The sequence below is a fragment of the Neolamprologus brichardi genome, chromosome 18, assembly GCF_056152115.1.
Source record: "Neolamprologus brichardi isolate AB-2024 chromosome 18, ASM5615211v1, whole genome shotgun sequence".
Lineage (NCBI taxonomy): Eukaryota > Metazoa > Chordata > Actinopteri > Cichliformes > Cichlidae > Neolamprologus > Neolamprologus brichardi.
The window spans coordinates 20723973-20751302 of NC_142121.1; the positions used below are offsets into that span (position 1 = coordinate 20723973).

The 27330-nt window shown below is 40.2% G+C and overlaps 1 protein-coding gene across 2 annotated transcripts in view; it reads left to right on the forward strand.

Moving 5' to 3' along the window:
* Nucleotides 1-19087, forward strand: part of cdh2 (cadherin 2, type 1, N-cadherin (neuronal)) — a 61930-nt gene extending 42843 nt beyond the window's left edge. For both annotated transcript variants that reach the window (XM_006786441.3, XM_087832505.1), the window contains exons 5-16: nucleotides 30-185; nucleotides 3063-3207; nucleotides 3472-3644; nucleotides 4648-4785; nucleotides 5269-5454; nucleotides 6179-6432; nucleotides 7130-7272; nucleotides 8281-8514; nucleotides 9330-9563; nucleotides 9798-9937; nucleotides 14788-14952; nucleotides 17508-19087. In XM_006786441.3, coding sequence (XP_006786504.1) covers nucleotides 30-185; nucleotides 3063-3207; nucleotides 3472-3644; nucleotides 4648-4785; nucleotides 5269-5454; nucleotides 6179-6432; nucleotides 7130-7272; nucleotides 8281-8514; nucleotides 9330-9563; nucleotides 9798-9937; nucleotides 14788-14952; nucleotides 17508-17714 — 2175 coding nt within the window. In that variant the 3' untranslated portion in view covers nucleotides 17715-19087. The remainder of the gene's footprint in view (nucleotides 1-29; nucleotides 186-3062; nucleotides 3208-3471; nucleotides 3645-4647; nucleotides 4786-5268; nucleotides 5455-6178; nucleotides 6433-7129; nucleotides 7273-8280; nucleotides 8515-9329; nucleotides 9564-9797; nucleotides 9938-14787; nucleotides 14953-17507) is intronic.
* Nucleotides 19088-27330: the final 8243 nt, after the last annotated feature.

Consider the following 27330-nt stretch of genomic DNA (forward strand, 5'->3'; position numbering starts at 1 on the left):
CTATCATTAACAAATCTTTATACCAACAGATCCGATCAGATCATGATAAAAACCGATCCCTGCGATACAGCGTGACAGGCCCTGGTGCTGACCAGCCTCCCACTGGAATCTTCATCATCGACCCAATTTCCGGAGAGCTGTCTGTCAACAAGCCCCTTGATCGGGAGCACATCTCCAACTTCCATGTGAGTCATGTAAAATAGTTAGAAACAAAGGCCTTCTTCAATAATTCCTTGTGATTTGAAAAGGTTTTTTTCCATTCTGGATTATAAAGAGAAATGTTCTGTGGTAGTGCTGTACGTGCCTGCCAATTGGCATGTGCTCAAGAGTCATGTGTAGCCTTAACAATCTCAGATTCCATAAAGACTGGGGTCTCCCAGGAAATCTGACTTATCCGTCTGAGAATTTCAAGGATTTTGAATAAATTGCATGTGTGTTAGATATATCACAATGAGCTGCGATGCTGCTGTATTAGTGGTTTTTGCATTCCATTAAGTTTGACTTAAATAATGTGCTTGAAAGCAATATGGTAGAAAATCATAAAGGTTGTAGTTTAAATGAAATTATAGCCTTTGACATATTCGTCTTGTAAAGTCTAATCAACTGGCCTTGGAAGGTCACAAAGTCACAGATGTCTATGCTTGTTCAATTTAAGCTATATGTCCGTAATTCTTTTGTAGTTTTTGCAATTTCCTCTATTAATGTTGCTGTCTGCACTTGACACTGTAACATGAAGTCCACTGAATATTTTGCCATTCAAGCACCAGGTATAAGAATCACACAGCAACTTGTGGTAAAAGACTAGTATAATAGATGATGCTATTCTGCTGCTGCACTTGATACATCACATCACCTGAAAGAAAACCGACAAAATCATAAAGATTTTATTTATCCTTTCCTTTGTAGTGTCATTGTGCGTGTATGTGTGTAGAGCTCTGTTATAATGTCAGTCAAGTTGATTTGGCTTCATTTTATATACCATTTCTACCCGTGTGAGTTTCTTCATTACAAGTTGGTGAACTTTATCTTCATTCACTTGATGGGAATTATCACAGTGAGTTAAGAAGTAGCATCTGTTTAGAGAGCTTGCATCTTATAGAGTAACTATATTCACTGCCACAGATATAACTCTGGATTTATATTTTGTTTTTATACTTTTATGCTATAAAAGTATGACAACTCATATATGAGTGAATTTAAATCCCATGTTAGGCATGAAGCATACATTATGTTGGACAAAATGGACTTGAACGGCAAAAAGATGCAGTGAATCAGATTTAGTCTTATAAAACAAATGGGCTTCCATGTTAGGCAGCAGTATAACTATGATAAATGATGAATATGCTACATATGATATGAGTTAAACCAGAATGTATTTGTCTCGCGAGACATCCATGAAACAGCTGTGGCATTTCATTTGAATAAATATAGTCGTCCTTTATCTTTTGCTATACATGCATAGCTATTTTTACAGTGCCTTGAGAAAGTATTCATACTCTTTGAATTTCTCCATGTTTTGTTATGTTACAGCCACAAACATAAATGAATTTTATTGAGATTTTATGTGATAGACTGACACAAAGAAGGGTATAATTGTAAAGTAGCAGAAAAAATATGCATCTTTTTTATAAAGAAACATCTGAAAAGTGTCCCGTGCGTTTGTATTCAGCCCACGTGTGTCAGTACTTTTTTGAACCTTTTGCTGCAATTACAGTTGCAAGTCTTTCGGGGTTTGTGTCTACTAGCTTTGCACATCGACAGACTGCAATTTCTGCCCATTCTTCTTTGCAAAATAGCTCTAGCTCAGTCAGATTGGATGGAGAGTGTCTGTGAACACCAATATTAAAGTCTTTCCAGAGATTCTCAATAGGATTTAGGTTTGGACTTCAAATGGGCCATTCTAATGCATGAATAGGCTTGGACCTAATCCATTTCATTGTAGCTCTGGCTGTATGTTTAGGGTCGTTGTCGCTGTTGGAAGGTGAACCTCCGCCCAGTCTCAAGAATTTTGCAGCCTCAAACAGGTTTCCTTCCAGGATTGCCCAGTATTAAGCTCCATCCACTTTCCCATGATCTCTCGCCAACTTCCCCACAACACGATGATGCTGCCACCACTATGTTTCATAGTTTTTTCAGATGATGGATTGAAAAGTGGTCTGTGAGAAAACCCGAAATATGTTTTCATAATACAACCCTGCTTTAAACTTCTCCACAACTTTATCGCTGACATGTCTGGTATGTTTCCTGGTTTTCATGATGGTTTTTTTGGTCACTAATGCTCTCTGAGGTTCCTAGAATGGGAAGCAGAGCCTTCAGCTCTCAGGCCTCTCTTCTGTGGAACCAGCTCCCAGTTTGGATTCGATAGAAAGACACCCTCTCTACTTTTAGGATTAGACTTAAACTTTCCTTCTAGATAAGGCTTATGGTTATGCCTGGATCAGGTGACCCCAAATCCTCCCTTAGTTATACTGTAACAGGGCCTGGTCTTTTGCAGATTGCTCTCTGATCCTGATTCCTGTAAAAGAGAGTTTTTCCTTCCCACTGTTGCCAAGTGTTTGCTCATAGGAGGTTATTTTAAGGTTGTCTCTGTATTATTGTTGGGTCTTTACCTTAAATCATAAAGCACTTTGAGGCACATGTTGTTTGTTTTGGACCTATATAAATACATTTGAATTAGCAAACCTCTGAAGCCTTCACAGAACAGCTGTATTTATACTGAAGTTAAAGTACACATAGGTGGACTATCCAAGTAAAGGAGGCTGAAAACAAATGCACGCCACACTCTATGTGGCTATCACATATAATCTCTGTTAAAATATGTTGTTGTAACGTGGCAAAATGTGGAAAAGTACTCCAAATACTTTTTCAAGGCACTGTATATGAGCAGCAACCCGCACACAAGTTGGTATAAGACTAATTCTTGTAATGGCTTTAACACAAAGTTTAATAGGTGAGACTGTTTAAGTGCTTTGTGGTTTAAGCCCATATGTTGTTTATGCGTATGAAAACATCCTTTACTTGAACAGTGCTTATAGTACAGATGTGTTTGTATTTTCCTCCAGCTAAGAGCTCATGCAGTAGACCTGAATGGAAACCAAGTTGAAAACCCTATTGATATCGTGATCAATGTGATCGACATGAATGACAACAGACCCGAGTTCACCCATCAGATCTGGAATGGCACCGTTCCAGAGGGTTCCAAGCCAGGTAATAAAGTGTATTCTCTACCACTGTGTTTGCAGATTAAAGAGTATTGATGGCATTTCTGGGGTGGCCACTGTGTTATCACTTTGTCTAGCGATCGGCTGTATTATAAGAAAACAAAAGCATTAAGGATGTATTACAGCAGAGCTATAATTCCGGTTGTGTTCAGCGTAGCGGCGTTCGCTGAACTTCTAATGTATTTTGATTGCCAATTAGAGCGGTGACGTGAAAATATCGACACCCTGTCTCGTTCTCTCTATCCCTTAGGATCATTTGTTATGACAGTGACAGCTGTTGACAAAGATGACCCCAAAACAGCCAATGGGATGCTACGCTACAAGATCTTGTCTCAGAATCCCGAGAGTCCGACCTCCAATATGTTCACCATCAACAACAAAACCGGAGGCATCATTACAGTGGCAGCAGGCCTGGACAGAGAGGTATTTGACACTTTTCTTTCCTTGGTGCCTGTTTAATCTGCTCAAATACTGTTACTACCTTACTCTGACTGTAAAAATAGTGTTTAAGAAGGTTGATTTAATAGGCATACTGCACCTGCATTTAAGTGACACCTTCATTAGCAAGGCCATCCATTATATTCCATGTTCTTCATCTTCTTACTCTGGAGATATATCAGTACATTTGAGGTTTATGTTTCGATTCCTTTTTAAAGGAATGCCAAAGCTGCTTAAACATATATCAAGGCTGTCTGAGAGCTAACAAGCCAACGGGAATATTTCTTATTTAGAATTAAAAGAGAAGTAGAACTGGACTTTCTTCATTTTCACCTTCTCTGTGTTTTTCTTTTCTTTGTTTTTTCTCCTGTCTTTTTTCTAGCCTACGAGCTGTACTTTCATCTTATTTTTCCATCTCTGGAATTGCAGGGATCTATCTCATAATAAATAAAGTAATACATACAGCTAGTTGCCAGTTGGTTCAATTCTAGTGAGGGCAATCTGGCTGAGGTGGCTGCTCAATCACGTCCGCCCTGGGGGCCACCATTTTATGTCCGCCAGTTGCCACCATGAAAGTAATTTGGCCGACTCTCATTACCTAGCAACTGGTCCATCACCTGAGTGGTTTTTAATGTGAAAAGAGTCATTTGTTAGCTTCATGATACTGTCCAGAGCAGAGATGTACTTTTCGCACGCGCACACAGAGACACACAAACAAATTCAGAGTACCTCACAGGAAATAAACCAGATTAATATAAAAAACCCACCATCAGTCACGATAATTATGAAGCTAGCCTGTTCAGTTTGGTTTCACTTTATTTGGACACATTAATACTGATTTACAGTGTGCTGCCTTCTTAATAGGGAGCCTCAATCAATTCAATAGTCTTAAGAATGAATCCTGTTTTTATGAAGCTTCAAATGGAAATTTTTTGATGATGTCGTTGGGAGTGATGCTAATTCAGCCTCTTTCTTTCTTTCCCTTTAGAAAGTGCCACAGTACACACTGATAATCCAGGCCAGTGACATGGAGGGCAATCCCATGTATGGCCTCTCTAACACGGCCACGGCTGTCATCAGAGTCACTGACATTAACGACAACCCGCCAGAGTTTACTGCTGAGACGGTAAGAAACAAGCTCATATCGGAGATGTCAGCACAGCAATCTTAGCGTAAAAGAGACACCACAAGGACTCCTGTTTCACCCCAATGTAGATATATGCACTCAGCTATCAGTTCTGCTCACTTACCTAGTTCTGCTTGCCCTGCATTTCTGAAGCCATACACAGATATACAAGTTACCAGCCATGCGTAAAGTGTTATATCCCCCTCCAAATGTTGACACATGCAAGTACAGGGGATGCCTGCCCGAGTGAAGGAGGCACTTACTGTGCCTGCGAATCACTGAAATTTGTAATGCTACTGTTGTGCTATCAGGGGAGCACGGGGAATGAGATGACCATGACGACATGATAAGTTACCTTAGATATCTATTTACCCAAGATCGGTCCTGCTGTGCCGTGTGAGGCAAGGCTCAGTGTATTTTTCGCTGCCACAGCAGTATCACTAACAGCTCGCTGCTCTCTGTGTTCATGGTTTATTCATGCAGTTTTTCGGCGAGGTGCCTGAAAACCGCGTGAATGTCATTGTGGCTAACCTGACAGTGACTGACAAGGACCAGCCCAACACGCCGGCCTGGAATGCTGTCTACAAAATCACCGGGGGCGACCCCACCGGCAGGTTCTCCGTGCCCACTGATCCAACCACTAATGAGGGCTTGGTAACAGTCGTCAAGGTAAAGCCTCCTATTGAAAAAGCTCTTCAAACAGCCTGTAATCCCATGGAAACGCATAGTATATGTATGCATATATGTTTGCAATGATACATGACATGTGGTCTGGCATGAAAAACATGTGGCATGTTTATTTGATTAGAACATGCATGGATTTAATAGAAGGAAAGTTGCCTCATATGTCATCTTACCTCTTGTCAGTAAAAACCCATTAGCAATCCGTCCTGATTAATTATCTGAAAGTACAAAAATAATTTTGTGTAAAGCATCTGTAGACGAGCACTGATAAATTGCAGCACCTCTCGGATTTTGTTTTTGATTTTTTTTTTACAAAGGTTAATTTAGTGACAGCAATTCATATTTTGTAAAAGCTTTGTTCCTAGCAAATATTGTGCAAAATCAAAATTTTAAAATATAATGAAAGATTAAAATCCTTTTTTTTGTTAATTCCGACCACATTTCAAATGGAAAAGATTGGTTGTGCATCTCTTACACCAGCTCTCCTGCTGTTTTGTATCCTTGAGCTGACCATAAAAGGATTTAGTCTCTTTATCTCGTCCCACTGTCCAATGCAAGTGTTCACTATAACATTTTTCAGTCAAAGACGAAGAAAATGATTTAGTTATTGCTTTCAGATCAGTGACACATAACCACAACTTTCATGTGATTTAGTTTACCCTATATGTTTAAGGTGTGATTCACTCCAATCTCTTTTACTGTTTTTCAGCCTATTGATTATGAAACCAGCAGGACGTATGTGCTGACAGTGGAAGCGAGGAATGAAGTTTCCCTGGCCAAAGGCATCCACACTCCCCGACAGTCCACTGCCACCGTCTCCATCAGAGTGATAGATGTCAATGAGAGTCCTTACTTTGAGCCCAACCCCAAATTCGTTAGGCTTGAAGAGGGAATGATGCCACAGTCAACACTGACCACTTTCAGTGCACAGGATCCTGATCGCTTCATGCAGCAAACCATCAGGTACATTTTACAGTAAAAAGTAAAAAGGAGAGTCTGATTGAAACTTTACACCTCTTCAAAAGATTCGAGTCCACCTTTCAGATGTGGAAATTTGGAAGAATTCCTCTAATCTTTAAAGTTAGCCCAATTTCCTCGAATGTGTTCTCCCCATTTTTAAGTACATCACATCCAGCTTCTAATATGAATAATGCTATTCAGCATGTGTGAAAAATATGGAGTAATATGGTAGGTTGAGGTGACAGCTATTCTCTCCATTAGGCCTGTTAAGATAACACTTAGCAGCCAGCAGCAGTCTCCATCTCATTCTTCAGCCTTATTTTTTTTCCTTTTCATCACAGCTATTTGGCAGTGGAAGTATTTATCTGCTTGAAAACAGTCCATGAGAAATAAGCTAGCTTTGTAATTCCACGGCTTGTCCTACAAATTAGTTTGAGCTACTGAGTTTGGTTTCCCCTGTGAGGCTGCTCTCCAAAGTTAGAATAATTATGTAAAAATTCATGGTCTAAAATATTTATTCCGTGTAAACTAATAAAGACAAAAAGAATAAAATGCCAAGCTGGAAACAGACTTTTTTTTCCAGCAGAATACAAAATTAAACCTTTGAGACATTCTCGTTGCTTTTATCAGAAAACTCGGTAAATAACGCCTGGCTTGAAATAACGAGTCACTGTGTGAATCTCTTTGTATTTCTCTTCAGGTACTCCAAACTCTCAGATCCAGCCAACTGGTTAAGGATCGACACAAACACCGGCCGGATCACAACGATTGCCATTTTGGACCGAGAATCACCTTACGTGAAGAACAATCTGTACAATGCAACATTCCTGGCTACTGACAATGGTACGTATCTATCTAGATGGTAGTATAGTGGTATTCCTTTGTGTTTTAGCCAGGCTGTCACAAGCGCTCTGTTCCAGGCCTTACTGTTAGAGCATGCAGTAAGAGCTAATACTCACTTCTCTAAAGGAAGCCTAGCTGTCTAGTGTAGCCCACCTCTCAAAGATCTATCTTCCACCTTGCATCACTTTGACTACCTCTGTGATGTGTTTCACCTGAAGCCAGTGCACAAGTGCAACGCATCTGCTAAAAAAAAAAAAATCTATCTCGGTTAAAGCCACAAAGACATCCTCAATTCTCGAAGGTCAACCTTAAACCAGGCACTTGGCACATCTGAAACGCCGAGCACCTTATTGGGGGGGTTAATGTGCTAGCAATCCCAGAGCATGTGGATGTATTCACCTCGTCTCTGAACTGGCGGGATTTACCTCTGTTCAGGTTTACCCTGTTCTACGGAGCATAGCTTAGGCCAATAGGCTTAAAAACTCCACCAATAAAGAGGTTTCTCAGCATTAATGGGTCAGGATTGGATGACTAGCTCCTTTGAGCGTGGCCTGAATGGTAAAAAAGCCTCTTAGCTGAGTGAATACATAGAGGAGCCTGAGAGGAGCGACAGTGGGCTCTGTTTGTCTGCTTTAGTATTCCCGACCCGTGCCCTTCGTCAGGAAGACGTTCTTCAGACACACATACAAACATACACACTCAGAGACACACACACACACCAAATGTTCTGATATCCAAGTCTTTCGGCCCATCTCCCCACATAAGATTAAATTCTCAGATCAGTATTCATTTTGTGCGGATCTTCCTCCACTAGAGCAAAAAGCTTTTTAGAGTGGAACCCAAAGTTTAAACTTCATGCTTTATTTTTCTATGTCCACTGTATAATAACTGCGAAATGAGATATGGCATTTCAATAGCAAGTATTGCTTTCCATATGTGATTTTTGGGAAATCTTGCGTCTCGTAAAAAGTTGATGTTAACTATATGTGTGTTTTTTATTTTACACAGGTATACCGCCAGCAAGTGGCACAGGAACTCTCCAAATCTTCCTACTGGATATCAATGACAATGCGCCCCGGGTGTCCCCTCATGAGGTGGAAATATGTGAAAAGCCAGACCCGAATGCCATCAACATCACTGCATTTGATGGAGACCTGAGCCCAAATGCAGGGCCATTCGCCTTTGAGTTAGCCAACAGGCCCACTGATGTTCGGAGAAACTGGACCATAACAAGAATCAGCGGTAAGATACAGACTATGATTTCACCGTGCTGCTCAGGCGCTCGAGCTCTGGGCTAATTCAGTAAAACTAACCTTCGTTTTGCTGTTCCCCAGATAGTGTGTGATAGAAGGCAATTCGGCTGGTTTGCGCTTGCGTGCCCACGTTTGTGTTTGTTGATGTAAAAGAAAAGTAAAAAGTGGCATTTGATGATTAATTAGAAAACTCCAAAGTCTCAAATCATACAGTATTTATAGCATTCACATCTGTTATCCTCCAAAGCACTTGTGAAATTTGTGTATTAGTTACACGCTGTAGAAATCACACAGCGAGATCTGACAATGAAACAATATATTAACCTTACTCAGCAGTCACTAATTGTTTATGCTAATTTACAACAAAACACGAGTGTAGGAACTCATCTGTTGTTTGTTAGCTACTAGATGGTGCAAGTTGAAACGCAGTGAATATATCTTAATAGGATAATGGCATTTGGATTATCGCAGCTGGGAATTTAGCCTAAGCAGCATTATCAAAACGCATTCAGTAGATTTATAAGCTCCAAATCCAAATCAGGACCATGTTTTGGATTAGATATGCTGATGCAACTTCCAGGTAGGAATTTATGTTGCATATTTGTGGTAATAGGAGTGTAATCACGCCGCGAACATAGTCTACACAAACAAGCATTCAGAGTTTAGACTTAATCCCCTATGAAAGGCTTCCTGTCTCTTTTATATTTAAACAGCCTGAGTTATTTAATCGTTAGACTCACCACTCGAAATGTGTTTCCTCTAACAAGGTGCTAAGACAGCTCTTTTCTCCTGTCCGTCTCTCAGGTGACTATGCTCAGGTGAGCCTGAAGATTGGCTTCCTTGAAAGTGGTATCTATGAGATCCCCATCATAATCACAGACTCAGGCAACCTGCCCATGTCTAACACCTCCTACCTGCGGATTAAAGTGTGCCAGTGCGACATCAACGGAGACTGCACTGACCAGCAGCACATCATGGCTGCCGGCCTAGGCACAGGCGCCATCATATCCATTCTGCTCTGCATCATCATCCTCCTCAGTGAGTGTCTCAGTGGCTCTCTCAAACAGCACACCACGCGAACGCACACAGGGATTATAAAGACAGCTAAACATTATCCGAGATATCACTAGATTACCGCAGGATTACCAAAAAGATAGCCTTGATCAGGCCCACGTCCAAGCTCTAAAACACTGGATCCGATTACATTTGAATGAAAATGTGCAAGTTATTATTTTTCATTGTATGAGAGCTGTCTTTCTTTCCGCCTATTAGTTCTCGTGCTGATGTTTGTGGTGTGGATGAAGCGTCGTGATAAAGAACGGCAGGCTAAGCAGCTCCTTATCGATCCTGAGGATGACGTGAGAGACAACATCCTGAAGTATGATGAAGAAGGTGGAGGAGAAGAGGATCAGGTAAGAATCATAACAGTTTGGGTGTGCCTCTGAAGAATCAGAAAACCTGCTGTTCTCAATAGAATCGGTAACAACAGATGTTAATTACTGATTGTGAATTGTACCAGGATTTAAATGATTTTAAGAGAATCTGATGACATTTGTGGCAGTGTCTGCTTTTTTATTCAGCCCCAAACAAACGATATGAAACCCAAACTGTGCTGAATTGAAAAGTTAAATTAATAATAAATAAATGAATCATGGAGTACTGTGCGCAAGCCTTGAGCTACCCCACATTTCTTTATATTTTGTTTACAAGGAGCCAGACGTTCTTGTTTTTAAAATGGTCCTGAGCAATAGTTTCCCTGGATTTCTAGAGGATCTTTCAAAGCAGCAAATGTTTTTATGGATAATTGCTGCTTTTTTCACTCATTTTCAGTCCAGTCCTTGTACCTGATTATTTTCAGAGATTTTTTTTTTGTTTAACTTAATGATGAACCTATTTTTCAGAGTCAAATTTAAAATTTTCATTTAATGCCTTGTATTGGTTACTAGCAAACACCCTCACCCCAATTTAGTTGAATCTACTGAAAATACCACAGACAACACGGGTATTTAACAAAGTATTTTTTGCACCAAGAAGGCCATTCCCAAAGAGCTAGTATCCAAAAACCTGGCATATTTCACCACGATGTGCACTGTGCCCTAAAAAGAACTGAGGAAACTGAAGTAGTGAAGGACAAAATGCAAAATGTTAAGTCTAAAAAACAATCCATATCCATCAGGCAAACAAAGGCTGAGTGATGCAAACTTACACAAGTACTATAATCAAAATTAACAGAAAGTCTTATGGTGTGAAATTTTTAATTCAAATTGTTGTCAGTATGTTCAGAGAAGATCAGGAGAGAAGTACGGCACGAGAGTTACAGCCAACTGTAAAACACGGTGGAGGCTCTGTCATGGTTTGGGTCTGCTCTCACTGTCAAACTTCATGGAATTATGAACGCAGCAAAGTACAATCAGATTTAATCTATCATGCAGTATCATCTGCAAAGCATTTAATTGCAACATGGAAATGTTTCAGCATGACAAAGACCCCAAATACAAGTATACCTGAATAGAAAAACACATGATAGACCACCGTCAATCAGCTTTCAGTGTCCTTCAAGAAGCCTGGAGAACTATTCCTGATGACTGCTTAGGAAAGCTTGCCAGGGAGAGTTCAGGTGTGTCAAAGAGTAAAGATGATTGTACCATATATCGACTTTAAAGTTGGTTATAATTATAGAGACTCTGTTTTTGATTTTTGCACATTACTGTATGTTTTGATGTCTATATAAATTAGGCATTAATAAATAAACTAACAGAGAAATACTTTACAAATGCAAAGTTACTGTTTTTTTTTTGTTGTTGTTTTTTTATTTGGATTGTGTCAGCATAGTTTACTATAGGGAGGTATCAAACAAGAAAACATCTCAGGGGCAATTAATAAACCAGATTTTAATGATCCTAAATAACTGTAATTCTTTGATGTATCCAAAAAGTATCAAAATTCCACAACAGCACATTTTTTAAGTTAATAATAATGACAATAATGCTCAGATTTCTAAAATTCTTTCTGCATTGTAACATGTTTATATGTTTACCCAAACAACATTTTGTTCTTTTTCTTTCTTTTCTTGTTTTGTGGAGAACCTTTGTGTTATTGCAGCTTAGGAGTCTATTCAAACTGCAGAGAAATGCCATGCTATACACATCATCTAGCTGTACAGTGTGTGGTCTTTGTTGGTGTGGAATATTCAGGTCATATTTATGCAGCACGGAAGCAATTTCTGCATAGCTGAAGCTACTGAGGACATAGAGGACCACCTAGATTCTTTTGCAAGCATGCATAGACTTACAATGCTTCATTCTAGCATGAGGTCTGCTCATTGTGCCGCTTTAGGATACACTTCAGCAATTCACAATGAATTGTAAGACGTAAATTGGAAGTTTTTTTTCCTAGGAGGGAGCTGGAAATCGAAAGCTCGAATCAATAAGGCGAACACATTTTGATCCAATTGGTTCCAGAAATATTGGGAATGTCTCTCAACTGGAACTGCTCTCCGCTTCGCAACACCAACACAACAGACATGCATTGCCACAGGCATCGGTAGAGTCACATCTCTGTATCATCCCGCACTGATCAGGCTCACACACAGGCACAAATTCAATTGTCCTAATAACCCCTTGTTAGCAAAATGGAATCATTTCATAAAAAAAGGCAGTAATATACCAAATGGGCTATTTTCTTGCTGCTTGCTGAATTGCTTTGGTGGCTTAGATATAGCAGAAATGTGCAGGAGACCCCAGCCTGACCCAGAGCAGGAGCAAATTAGCCGGGGAGACTTGTAATTGGTAAGCTGATGTCATTTAGAGACAGACATCTGCTGTGGCACAATAATGAAGCCCTGTCTAAGGTAACAATACGACTGGAAAGCCATTACACATCTGCCAGTGATTAGACAGGAGGGACTGAACCACTTGTGTATTCGCGTCCTCACTTTCCAGCACAAAATGCACAAACTTGCGGCCCAAAACATGTTGAAAAGGAAACAGCCACATGATATAACACCCTTCAAAGGCAAACGAGCGGGTGCAGCGATTTATTGAGGGAAAACAAGCTTCCATTTTGAGTGGTGCTGAGAAGGGCAGGGAGCCAGGAGAAAATGGTCTTGTCTGTGGAATCGGCGAAGTCAGTGTTGGGTAAAAAATAGACCTGACTTTCCCAGCAATGTGGACTTTATAATGCCCACCTCTGTTCTCCCTATCTCCCGCTGGGGAGGAAATTGAAGTGTCAGACCATTGGGTGCGCTCAGAGTATATGATTTTAGTTGTTGCTGCCATTGCCCTGGTTTTGTATTGCTCTGCGAAGTACGCATTTCATCAAAGGCAGACAGCTGATCAGGCACCCACTCAGCACCCATTGAAAAAAGTAATAATAAGGAAATAATGACAGATGGACAAGCAGTTGCGGACAGGTTTGCAAGTTAAAAAAATGGGAGAGAAAGAGCCATCTGCTTCCATAAGTGACCTCAGGAAAATTTCCTTCACCTTAACCTAATCCAGCGTGGCTTTGAAGGCATGCTTTGAAAAACCCCGAAAGGTTTTGATTTATTTTTCAATAAATGAAACAAATTAACCACCTGTTACACAGAGAAGAAGACATTCTGCACATCAGAGGAACTATGACTTAACTTCAAGGAGAACTCCAAACTTATTAGAAAATAGCGCTTGCTTTTTTGCACCTTTGGTCATTATTTAAATTTTTTATAACCCTGAGCAAAAGAAAATAATTACCGAACTACATCTACAGCTTTCAAATAGTTTAAAACTTTTGGATTTCTTTTTTTTTTACTCTTGTTTTATTAATATTACTGTATATAAGAAAAGGAAAACTAACTGCTCAAATCTGCACAGTAAGAAGTAACCTCAGCGAAGATGGGGAACTGCTAACAAGCAGACCTATTTCTAGTCTTTATGCTAAGCTAATGATAAGCTTATAATTGCAAGGACATGAGAATGGTAGTAATCTGTCGACCAAACGTTATCACAGTAAAACAGAACGACAAAATAATCCTCTAACAGGCACCTTGCATTTTAAAGCATGTTTTAAATATATATATTATATAGGGTGTATAATGCTTAACAATGTTTAGTCTTCTTTGAATGTGGGTCATGAACGCTGGTGGCAAATATTTCATCAGGCCAGCGTATGTGTGAAGAGTCTGATCCCTGAAGGGGGCTGGTATATCATTAGACCTTCCTGCATAGTTCAGCCATTATATGGCTCCATTGCAATTCCTGTCACTTGTTCCTGACCCTTCTGGAGCACGACCTTAGACAAGGTGAAATGGGAGTTGAACTGAAATGAGCCAAAGATGATGGATACCTTTTTCGTGTGGCATGTGACTGTAATTATACCCCATTCACCAACAGAGCTTTTGTTATTGGGTATTAAATCAAGTAGCAAAAAAAGTAAAGTACTTGTAAACTGACTTCTTGCTTGGTTGTGTTTTTTCTATTCAGGATGTTGGTGCTTCATTTGAGGATTTGTTGTAAAATTGTTTCAAGAATATCTGCACGTTTTTCCCACTCTTTCGAGTGTCTGTGTGTAGGTGCGTGTGCAACTGAGCAAAGACAATTTTGAAGGGGCATATTAGAGATGGATGGATTACGAAAATCTCTTAAAGAGGGACAATCCATCATGCACGCTTATTAGGCACACACTCTGATTCTCAAATGGCATTTTCTCTATCATATCTGCTGTCACTCTGATACCATTCAGTCATTCAGCTCAGCTGGGTTGTTCTTCACCACAGCCTCTTTCTCGCTCTTAACTCCTTTTTTCTCTTCACCCTTTTTTTTCCTCCTTCTTCCTTGCCCATGACTTTGCGCAAACTGCGAGCCATTCAGGTTGCCTTGGTAATGTTAATAGGATTAGGAATGGCTTATGCATATCCACCATCCCGTGTCTGGGCATTGATTAGAGCAAAACAGTCGCCTGCACATCCTTCCTGCAGCACACCGCCCAAGTACAAACACTCTGCAGCGTATGATGTGGTCCTCAGCTTGGCCCCCCCTCAGCGCTGGCGCTTTTTTATGTGTCAAATTGTCCCTGGGCTTGTACTTCACAGACAAGAAGATTAAAGTTTCCCTCGTGTTCCCTCAACTCTTCTTGCAGCATTCTAACTTTAAAATCTCCCCTCCACTGAGCTGAACTCCTTCTTCCTACTTACAGCACAGGATGTGCTTACCTATTTAAATAATCATACTCAGTTTGGGGTCTTGCCACGGTGCTTAGCTAAGTCCCTTCTGTCTGTGTTCCCCAGGATTATGACCTGAGTCAGCTCCAGCAGCCGGACACGATAGAGCCCGATGCCATCAAGCCGGTGGGAATCCGCCGTCTAGACGAGAGGCCCCTCCACCCTGAGCCACAGTACCCAATGAGGTCGGCAGCACCCCACCCCGGAGACATCGGAGACTTCATCAATGAGGTAAAAACGTCAGCCAGTAATGCTGTTGAAATCTGCCATTGTTTTGCGGTGAGGTGAAAATCAAATCCAAGGATAAGAGCTGAAATAAAAGGATCAGAGGTCTCGCAAAGCTTGAATTTCATTTCCAAGCTGACTGGTTTTCTTATAATAAACTTGTGTCTAAATAAACAATTTGGCTCATATGACTGAGCATCAAGGAGTTGCTCGCTCCCTTGTAGTTGACACGGAAGTACTTTAAATTGAATCAGTCGTTATGAGAATTGTTTTCATCTTTTCCCAGCAGAAAGTTGAAACTTTTTTCATTTCAGAAATATCCACTCAGACATGTATAAAGCCCAAAAAGTACATGATGCTAACTCACTTGGATATAATTGTTTTTCTCCTCACTTTCTGCCAAAGAAGAGTTATAGATGTGTCAGCATAGAAATAGGAGATGAGAGAAGCAATACATTGGCTTTCTATCGCAGTGAACTGTTCGGCGTGCCCTCGTTTGCCTCAGGCCATCATTGACTCCAGCATGAAGGGAGAATGTAAAATGAAAAGAGCAGTCATATATTTTTCACAAGCTCCAACAGACAAGAGTTTCACAGCATTACAAATGGAGTTCTCCCCTAGTTTTTGGATGGTGCCCATGTTTTTAGATTAGAGCTAGCTCTCTCTGCACTGCCCCCGAACATCTATCTCTCAGATCCCTTTACTCAGGCACCTCTTATTTTAATCTCACCGTGAGCCATGTTACTTGTCGTAACAGCTAATATGTGATGAAATGTAATAGTCTGTGCTGTCCCGCGAGTAGCAGCCTGACAGTTTAAACCATTCTTGATCACCTATTTTTTTTTAAACATATCATTTTATAGTGCTTGCAAGACCTTTGAGACATTTCCGAGCACCCTGACCTGTTTTTAGTTCCAAATTTGACTGCCACTAAAGCTCTGTCATGGTAGCTTCAGCGTGCACATGGAGCTGGAATCCGACCTAACTGATAGGGCTATCTGCCAGAGGAGCAGGGAGACAGCGAGGGCTGGGGAGGGGGAGTGTGTCTGATCTCCATCCTGAATGGTCTCCACATGCCCCAGGAGCTTGTGTCTCCTAATTAAATTAGATGGACAAAAAATAGGAATAGGTTTAGCAGAAGGACTTTAACTTGACAATCTGACAAACAAAGGTCTATTACTGAACTCCTGCTTTGTTCTGACAGAGGGGGAGGGGGTAGTTTAAATACAATAGCACCAACTTCAAATGACCTTTGTTGTCCACAGGTGGGACGTCTCTCCACAGAGGGACGCAAACCTTAAATGATTGCATTCATTGTTTTACATAGAGCCTGGCGGGGTTAGGTGTGCCTAGACATTACAGTGGATTGATTGCACATCTCTTTGTTAACCGTGGCACAAAAAAGAGACAGCGAGTTCACCATTTTACTAAGAGTGGTTATTATCTTCGGTGCGGTGTATGACTCAGTTAACAATGAAATTACAGTGAGTTCCGTGATTGACTAACCTTATGAAACTGCCAGTGGGGTTGTGGTTGTAGATGGAGGGGGCTATAACCAGCAGAGCGAATATGGTTGTAATTGTAATGAACGATCCATCTGTCATATTTCCCACAAAATTATCAGCACCACAGCCCTGAGCAAATACTTAACAAAAAGCTAACAAGTGGAAAATAATCGCTAAGTGCCCGGGCACTTTAATTCAGTACATCTTTTTATTTGAGAGCATTTCAGCACTGTAATGGCAGTGCGGAGGAAACTATAAATCTTCCACAAGTTCCCAGCGAGCTGAGGTCTCGTTTTTCTGCGTTATGTTGCTCCACTTTATTTTTAATTCATTTATTATTTGTTGGGTGTCCTCAGTTCCGGGGGGTAAAAGGGAGAAACGAAGCCTGGATCCACATGGTTCATGGCCAAAGCGCATCTCAACTCCTAGATTGGCAATCCATCAACTCTCCCAAGTCCCGTTAAGGAAGGAGGCTGGAAATCAATAACAATCCATGAGGACTTTTCACACCGGTGTGAGGTTTTCTTGGAATGTCAAACATGATCTTGAAAGTAGAACCGCTCCCACCAGCACTGCGGGCTTCACAATAACACACAGAGACACGTTCTCGCTGGTTGCCACAGTTAGGCGTAGTGTTTAGGCCACATTCAGATATAAAATGTTACAAATATTTTGATCTGATGATAGACGACCATGTGTCGGTGCCAGAGTCGTGCTCCCTGTACAAAGCCAGAGGAGTGTTAGTTGGGGGAAGGGGAGATGGAACTGTCATCTGAGGCTACTAGTCATGCTCAATCTTGGCTTTCGATCAAGCCAGCAGCCTAGAAACATCAGGAGAATCCCAATGAAAAAACACAGAGGAAACACACAGGAACAGTAGAGCCTGATTAATCCAGACAAGAACCTTATTTCCTGAACAAGTGCGGAGGGAGCGACCGACTGTTTTTAGTACAGCCGTTTGTGTGCGGTAGTGGGTGGGAGAGAGTTATTTTTTACGTGACTCACGCCTCGTTGGAGACGGTGTTTAATCTTCTCATCTAACGTTTTTTTGTACAGGGACTCAAGGCAGCAGACAATGACCCCACCGCTCCTCCCTACGACTCCCTGCTAGTGTTCGACTACGAGGGCAGCGGCTCCACAGCTGGCTCCCTAAGCTCCCTCAACTCCTCCAGCAGCGGGGGCGACCAGGACTACGATTACCTCAACGACTGGGGCCCTCGCTTTAGAAAACTGGCAGACATGTACGGTGGAAGTGACGACTAGGACACACAGTCACGCCTTGAAGGATATAAAGATGAGAGAGAAAAAAAATGAAGAAAAGGAAAGATTTCCTGTTGATGGACATGGACAGCTGATATTCCCTGAGAGAGAGAAAGGTAGAACCATGACAGAAAATAAACAAAAAAATAAACATTGATTCAGAATTTTTTTCAAAAAACAACCAACCTAGGCTTATTGTTGTAGTCTACGCATACATATGCTTGTTGAAAGCTTAGGCATAGACTGTGGTCCAGTTACGGAGGAAGTGGGAGGGAACACTGGTGGACTGTCACCATTCAGATTGTTGGTATTGAATGCGCTCAGTTACACTTGAATTTCACAGTACAGAAGCACTGGGATATAATGTGCCTTTTTGTACATTTTTTTGGATCTAAATGATTAGTTTTATGTTCAAGGCTTTAATGGTACTGACTTTTGGAGTGATTTCAAACAAAGTATGTTACACTCTGGTATGCTTCTACATGCTTTTTTTTCCTCCTTTGGTTACAAAAATGCTCCTGTTTGTTGAGGATTATTTAAATGAACCACAACGATGAAGAAATGAAGGATCATTTGTTAGTTTGGTTGGAAAAGAAAAACAGTTATGAGCAACACTGTACAGTATGCTAGACATCTAGACTTTCTCACTAAAAAAACACAAAAAAAAATTAAAAAATTATGCAGCTGGTTGCAAATAAAGGGAGTTATGAATCATACTTTTGTAGCAGCTTTTTGTTCTCTTTTTTTGAAGTGATGTAGTGTTTTACAAAAACAACAAAAAACTTTTTTGGTCTAATCTATGTACACTTCATTTGCCTTAGTCATCATCTGGTATTTTCAAGTTTTACTTCACTGTAAAAAGATAAGATAATGTGTACATAATGTTTTTTTTTCTTTATCCTTTCTTTTGATGTAGTATATGAAGAAGTGCAAAAAGTTCCAAACTTGTAAATGTATAATTTGAACTACAAATTCAAGTTTTTTGCATGTTTTTATCTTTTCATGACAACAGAAAGGAAAAAAAAAATGTTGTTTCCCAAATTTATTTACAAAGTGGAAAGAAAAAAATAAAAATCTGGGTGACATTAAATGTGTAGAAGTTAAGAGAGTTTTTTGTAAGAAAAAAAAAAGAAAAAAAAACACACACTTTAAAAAAAAAAGAAATTAAAGTAGTGATCTTGTCAGCACAACTGTTGAATTTGTACCAAAAAGGGTTGGGGGTGGGATGTTATGCTCGGCACTAATTACGGAATCAGCTTTAAGACTGGAAAAAGGTGTTGGACTTAAGCTTTGTGGATAACCATGTGTACTGGAACACAAATTATACATCTCTGACCCCAACCTTCCAAATAAAATGCTAATTTTGGAGCTAAAAACTGCCTCTTCATTTGTTCTTACTGAAACTCAACGTTGTTGCAGAGGCTTAATTAGATTGCGAATTATGTAAGCTATCTCAAAGGACAATAGTGTTAAACAAAAACAAAAAGAAATAATAATTCTACAACATTCTGCCAGAAGCAAGAATTAAATCATTTAAATCCTTATTTATTTGTTTCTCGCATATACATATAAAATTAAATCGCTTAAGGCCAATATAAGGCTATAGATGATAAGTTGTGTGGCTGGAAGGGTACACGCTAAACAATAAGCTCATTCTGGAACACTGTGTGTGTCCCTAAAGCAAGTCAAGGTCAAAGGCTCATGGCAAACTCAAATCCATCCAGCACCTCTCTGCCATCAGGGATTTGTACTGTTGAGTACTGTAGGTCAGATTGGACTTGACCTCAAAATGAAGAACGCCTCCAAAAACTGCCTCTAGGGACTCTGCGTGTATCTTGACTCTGGGGACATTTGGGAGGATGAACAAGAACAGCTGTGCATGTGTGTGTGTGTGCTCTACGTGGGGGTTGCGGCAGTAACGATGTGTTCAGTTGTCACGTGCAAGTTGTTTGGCCTTCACCTGCCTTTCGTTTCCACTCTCTCCTCTATTACATTGGGACTTGTAATTCACAGCCACCATTTGCCAAGTTGAATGGATGTGGACATGGCTTATTAATTCAACCAAATTAGACAGGAGCGGGTTTGGTTTTGTAGTCGTCACACAAAGCACAATGAATGTCTGTTAGAGAATAACCAGTGAACCGTACCTGGCTTTTGTTTTTCAGTTGGTGTAATCAGTGTGCTGATCTGTGTTAATCAGTTCCACATCCTGTACCTCTTAGCAGTCTTTCATATATCCTGCGTGAGCCACGGCGTTATTCTTGCAGACCTCAAATGACCTTGTGCGGTGTGTATCATTTATCTTGCTGTATGCATAACCCTGCCCTCCATTTGCCAGAAGCAACATAACATTTTACAGTGCCCAGTCAGATGAAATGTTTAACGATGAACTGCCTGACCTCAAAGTGTTGTTTCATCTGCGACCGAATCGAATTTGCTTTTCCAAATTACTCCCTTTAACTTTCAAGTTTTTAAGCCAGATGGCTGGTGGGTTTTTTTTGTATATCCCTTTGTTTCTGCTCTCCTGATAGAAGGCTTACACCACTTAAACCTTTGGTTAACTGTTTTTCTTTACTTTGATCTTGAGCAGGGACAGATGTGGTTAGTGAATCAACGTCTTAGAAGGGTTTTCATAAAATCCTTTTGATTGCGCTGATGTGCCCAAACTGTGTATCCATAGTTTTTCAGTCCTTAAAAGAAAAAAAAAAACTCATTTGTTTCCCATAAAATAAACATAGAGTCCAAAAGTTCCGACTCATCTGCTGTTTCTATATATTCTGCTAGGAAAATAGGGAATGGGAACCGCTATTTATTGAAATGTGCAAAGATACCTGGAAAAATAAAAGGTAAAAGCAAAGTTTGTACAATACCAACGAGCTTGAAAGTCAATATTTGGTATGACCACCTTTATTCTTCAACATACCGTGAACTCTCCTTGACATGTGTTCTTTATGTTAGTAGTCCTTTGGAATAGTTCTCCTGGCTTCATGAAGGACATTCAAAGTTCTTCTTTGCTGGCTGATTTTTGTTCTGTTGTCTGTTAAGATGATCCCGCACTGCTTCAATAATGTTGAGGTCCAGACTCTGAGCAAGCCAATCAATTTTATTTTGTTCTATCCTGATATGCTTTTGCTGTAGTGGCAGTGTGTGGGTTCATGCTGAAAAATGAAGCCATTGCCAATCAGATGCTTTCAAGATGGTACTGCAAGGTACATCAAAATCTGACCATCCTTGTGTGCATTTAAAATGTAATCAATTTTGACAAGATCCCCAGCAGTGTGGGATCATCTTGAAATGCAACCCTAAACCATGACAGGACCTCTGCTAGGTTTTACAGATTGCAGTAGATACTCCCTGTTTTACTGATCTCCTGGCCTTCCTCCATACAGACTGTCTGAATTTCGATTCATCACTCTGCCACAGACCTGTTGCCACTGATTTTCAGTCTAGTCTTGGGTTATTTTGCATAACTCAAAATCTGATTGTATTACTCTGCATTACTAATTTGACAAGAGCCCCAACATTCCTGGCTGAAACGCAGCCCCAAACCACGACAGATCCTCCTCTGTGTTTTACAGATGACTGGAGACCTTCACTGCTATGGATCAACTAAAAGGCTAGATGTATATCTCAGGTCCTGTCTCAAGTCTTTGCTCCTCAAAGACAGGACTTAGATACTGTTCATCTGTTATAGACAGTTTTTTTAGGCCTGCTACTTCTTCATTAATCCTGCACTTGTCAGTTTTCTGATATTTCTAAAAGGGGACACTGCACACCATATCTTAGATATACCAGATAAGTCAAGTTTTGGCTAATAGCTCTTGGGAAATCACCAACAAGCTATGCCAAAATACTATTATACGCCTGTCAAACTGTGTTATCATGTTTTTGTGATAGGCTGATAGTAACACAGTGCCTGAAGACACAATTTAATATTAGTTCCTTGCTAAATTGTCTCTTATGTGTAGCCAATGATTCATACCATGATTCAGGTGCCTTTTTTATGGTTGGAATGAATCATCGTTAAGTGTTAATTTGCTTAAAAAAAACAACATTCCTCTGGAAATGGTAAAGACGTAATTACTTACTGAATAAATGAATGAGTTGCTTTCCTTGTTATATTACTTTTATTTTACTCTGAAGAAAATTACCTAAAACTCATTGCCACATAATTATTAGTTAACGATATAAAACTTATACAGGGTACACTTATGCACACATCCGTATCCTAATGAGGACACACACACAATCTTTTTTTCTTTTTTTTTGGTTTATATGTATGAACATAAAGCTGGCAACACAAAGCAAAGATGAAAACCAAATAGACAAAGATCAAATGGACTTCAAAGTGATCACTACAATGATTCTACTGAAACATATACAGGTATAAATGGAGACTGCAAGCCTGACTCCTCATTACTCCCTTTGTTAAAGTTCAGGGTCTGCCTGCTAGTCTACAGTCGGCATGGACTCAGCTTTAATACTATTCTGGGTTCCTTGCTAGTTTTGTGTTAGCATGTCTGTGCAGTTGGTTGCAAGAAGTCGAAGTTGTATTAGCAATATTATGCAGATGTTTCTATCCCAAATGCAGTTTGCATTTCATCATTATGCACTTCTTTTGTGCAATAAAAATAAAAATGGTAAATGGTAAAATGGCCTGTATTTGTATAGCACTTTACTTAGTCCCTAAGGACCCCAAAGTGCTTTACACTACATTCAGTCATCCACCCATTCACACACACATTCACACACTGGTGATAGCAAGCTACATTGTAGCCACAGCTGCCCTGGGGCGCACTGACAGAGGCAAAAAGAAATGACTATATCACCACTTCTCAAAAGCTGTAGATCACTTCACAGTTTTCCTCCTTTAAGCACATCAACTAAAAAAGTTGATTGTTGCACAAACGAACAGGAAAAAAAAAGTGTTATTTTTTCTGTCCGGTGTGAAAAACTGCAGATTATGTAACGCATAAAACAACATACTGAAATTACAGTTAATTATATTGTTATATTATTACCGAGATTAGTACAGTAACACGTCACATTACTGCATTACTGGAAAATGTAATGTGATTACAATAACACGTTAAGTTGGAATGAGTTCGATCCTAATAGAATATATTGTTTGCTTATCATGTTATGCTTACCATGCTTGTAGTTTTTATGCTAAGCTAGCTCTTGCTAATCTCTACAATGTACACTAGAAAATAAATAGCTGTTGCCTTTTTTAGCCACTTTTTTTAAAAAAATTGACACTATGCATTTTTTTAACATTACTGTCTCATTTATGCCTCCTCTCCAGCAATATCTCCTCCACAGCACCTCCCATCCTGCCATATTGCCATCTTGATGTTTACATTGCTCCAGCCGGCTCCAAGAAGTCAAATTCTGTTCCATTTTTTTAAAGTCCCAGTAGGGAGGGAAAAAAAGCATTGATATTCCAGCACTGCACTTCAATTTCACAACATGGATTATCCCCTAAGGTACCTGGCATAGGACATAAAGGCAGCTGCTAGACAGTGCCTTCAGTATCCTCACCCAAAACATATAGCTTTGTACCATTTATAGACATGTACTGTTAGAGACTGTGGACTAATGCAAGGAAAGTTGTTTGCTATAGTTGGAGTGCAGCAGGAGTATGTTTTAAAAGAAAGTGAAAAGGATGTTATAGAGTATTTGGAAGATTCTTTTCACTGACATTGAGTGATTTTCATCATTAATATACCATATGTTCTTGCAAGGTTGAGTGAAATTAATGTTCAAAACATTATCTCATTTGCACATTTTTAGCTAGCTGACAAATGGGTGCAAACACCCATTTAAAATGGATTATATATGGATATGAATGACAGCAGTTTCTTCTGCCAGTTTATGCAAATGTCACACAAAATGTATGCTAAAAAAAACACCTCAGCAACACTAAACAATAAATAATGAATGTGCTATTAATTGCTGGCTAGCTTTATGGGCTTTGCTGTCCCTCCTGGGGTGAGATTTGGCTCTCGAGTGCATGTTGCTTTCCAGTGACACCATATCTTTTCCCATTAGATTCTGCAATATGTGGCGGGCACATTATTATTTTAGGTTTTATCCGAAAAATTAACTCCAAATACGAGGTGGGACTCAACTTAAACCCCCCTTGGGTACTCCCAAGATGTTGTCTTGGAAAACTGCTGCAGATTGCTGTTCTTACAAGCACCCCAGGGCCACTTTTATTGACTGTGAAACAATGCTTTTACCATCACCCCCTACACCATAGCAGATTTACAAGACAGCCATCTCAGCTCCTCGGTGTGTGTGTGTGTGGATGGCTGCGCAAGTGTCACAGAGCCACCCAGCCTCCATGGGGGGACTGTCAGTAAACATGCAGAATACAGACTAGAATCCAATGCAAACCAGCTTCTAAGTTATGCTGCTCCTGACCTTTGGTGGACTTTGGGAAGATGGATGCTACCCAGGCTATCGATAGAAATTTCTGGCCTGGAGGAGAAAGAACATATTTCTTATGGTTTCCCAGCTCCTGCAAGCTACCTTGAATGAATAAGTAAGCAGGCTGGATGACAGAGAATGCACAGTGGGCCACATGAAGTCTTTAATGTATTTGTGTAGTGTCAGCGGCGTAGAATAAGTCAAATTCATTTCCATGCGATTGTTCACTAAGTATAATATGAGATCATTTTTGCTTGTGTTGTCTCACTAGCAGAGAGTGTAAGAGAACTGCTCTGGAGTCCCAGGTTTTGGTTGGGGTTTTTTTGCGGTTGCACCAGCCTTGATCTATACCTCCCTGTGTTCACACTGACGGCAGACCGATATCTCTCGAATGGGTTTCCCTCTGTTTCAGCAGATATTGTTCTTCCTCTGTTCGTGATACTGATTTATCGGCTCTCATTTATCAGCTTCCACCCTGCCATTATTCTCAGTCAACACAGTTGTGTCACTGGTCACAGAACTGAGAGATGGAGGGACGGCTGATTACGTGATTGGGAGTGAGCTTGGTGGTGTGGACTGACATGAATATGATGAAAGCTATTTTCTTTTTCTCCATAACATGCATATCAGCTGAGCATGAGACTTTCAGGTTGTATATGAACGTTCAATGTCACTTGTTCTTGCCTGCGAGTGCACTGAAGGCATTTCTCATCTTGCTCTGGTCTCTCTTGCATGACTGGTTGATGCGATCCACAGAGGACATGTAATCGTAAACCATGCACATGCACAGAAAGACACCCAGGCCATCACTTTGTCTTTCTCCCTCTCTCAAATGCACACACAGCAGCACTAGCCATCTCACGCACAACCTGAAACTGACTAAAAGGAGCAATTACATCAAGCAACTGCAACTCACTCCAGAGAAATACTTTTGAGATTTTAATTTTCAAATGAAATAGAATATGCAAAACTTGAGCTGGAAAAAGAGAACAGCAAGCAAAAAAGGAGCGAAACAAAGAATCCCCCGAGTACTGTTAGATTTATTCATGCTTTCAAATGCTTGACATTCCATCACCCTCTTGTCATTAAGGCTTTGGGTCCCTTGGCCACATTCGCACAATAAGTGGATAATTTCTTCCAATAAGCACAAATATGTTACTGGGATCTTGGTGCTGACTACACAGGGAGTTCCATGATCACTGGCTAATAAATGTAGAGAGTCCTGAGATCAATGTTATATTATGGTCTATATGGAGGGGGAAAAGAGGCCACTGGCTAGTCAAGTCTTTCCTGTCTGCTGACTCTATTGTAGTCAGTCATTCACATAGATAGCCGAGAGCTAAAGTGACAAGCGACTCATGAACAAAGCTCCGGAGCATAGACAGTCTAAGGAGCATTGGTTTTCATTCACGCGTTGTCAAAGAATGCTGGACTTGATATGAGAGTGCAAATCAATTCAAGAGTGTTTTATACACCATCTTATTTCTTTGGTATCTGTAAAATGTCTGTAATAACATGAAGAACATTACTGAATAGTAATAAAAAAGTGGTAGTCAGCTCTGACAGATGTGTCAAATAATCTACTGTGATGAGCTAAACAGCAATTATGAAATCCCTTTACTCTTTTTTTGCTTCTTTAGATTCAATTTAAATTCTTTTAAAAAATAAATTGCTCAAACTGGCATTAGATAATAATATATAGTGCAATACAATAACACCTTAATATCAACACTTTACTCGATGATAGGTGTTTGAGAGCAAACATTTCCAAAGGGGCTGTATTTAATTGAAATCAGGTTACCGTGAAGGCAATTTAAGTACAGTGAACTGGTTGTGATGTCAAGAAACCAGTTTGAACTTTGTAACTTGGTGCTTTATTCTACTGGAAGCGTCCATGATGATAAAAAAATAGAAATGGTCAGCGACAATACTCAGGTGGGAGTATGACTGTGAAGTTTAAACAATGCACTATGCACAATGTTCGTTGCTGACAGAATTGGTAGCCGGTGCAGTCTTCTGCTGCTGTAGTCCATCTGTTTCAAGTTTTCACATACTGTACGTTCAGAGATGCTCTTCTGTAAACCTTGGTTGTAATGTGTGTTTATTTGAGTTACTGCTGACCTCCAGACTCAAAGCAGTCTGGCCTTTCTCCTCTGACCTCTGGCATCAATTAGATATTTTCATTCAGAGAGCTGCTACTCAATGGTTATTTTCTGTATTTCAAGCCATCCATCCATTCTCTTCCACTTATCCTTGTCAGGGTTGCAGGGGGCTGGAAACTATCCCTGGACACCCTGGACAGGTCGGCAGTCTGTCGCAGGGTTAACACTGTATTTCAAACCATTCTCTGTAAACTCTGGAGACACTTTTAGGGAAAAAAATCACAGTAGATCAACAGTTTCTGAAATAGACCAGCCTTCTAGGCACTAACAACCATGCCCAGTCACCTAGTCATCTCTCTTTACGATTCTTAACTTTATTAGGGCGTCTTGAGCATCTCCTTATGGCTAAATGGATGGACTTATAGCCATGTGACAGGCTGATTAGATATTTGTTTTAAGAGGCAATTCTGTCTCAATTTTTTTGGTTTTGTGTTTTTGAAACAAATATTTTTAGCTAGAAAAAGAAGAAAGGGTTTAAGATGGTTAGAACCATCATCTCACTGTAAGAAGGTTGTGGGTTCAAATCCAGCAGCTGATCTGTGTGGAGTAAGCATGTACTCAGGTACAGGTACACTGGCTTCCTCAACACACAATCCAAAGACATGCATGTTAGGTTAACTGGCAATTTTAAACTGGCTGTAGGTGAGTGTGAATTGTTATCTACGTCTGTGTGGTTTAACCGTGTGACAGACCGTGATCTGTGCAGGGTGTGCCCTGCCTCTCACTCCATGACAACTGGGATAAGTTCCAACTCTCCTGTGACCTGAACTGGATAAGTGGGAGAAAATGGATGGATATACTGATGGAAAAAAAGAACAGAGTAACAGGACTAAGAGAAATCATGAACCTAAAGCAGTGAGGGGACTATCAAGCCGTGATTTGGAAGCAATTAATACAGCACCAGAAAATTTAGGATACTGCAACACTTAACCAGGTACCAGAATTTATATTTGTGCTTATACATCTACTCCCATCCATGCCAAAAAAACATTATTTAGATTTGTTTTATTCTCCTGCATCACAGA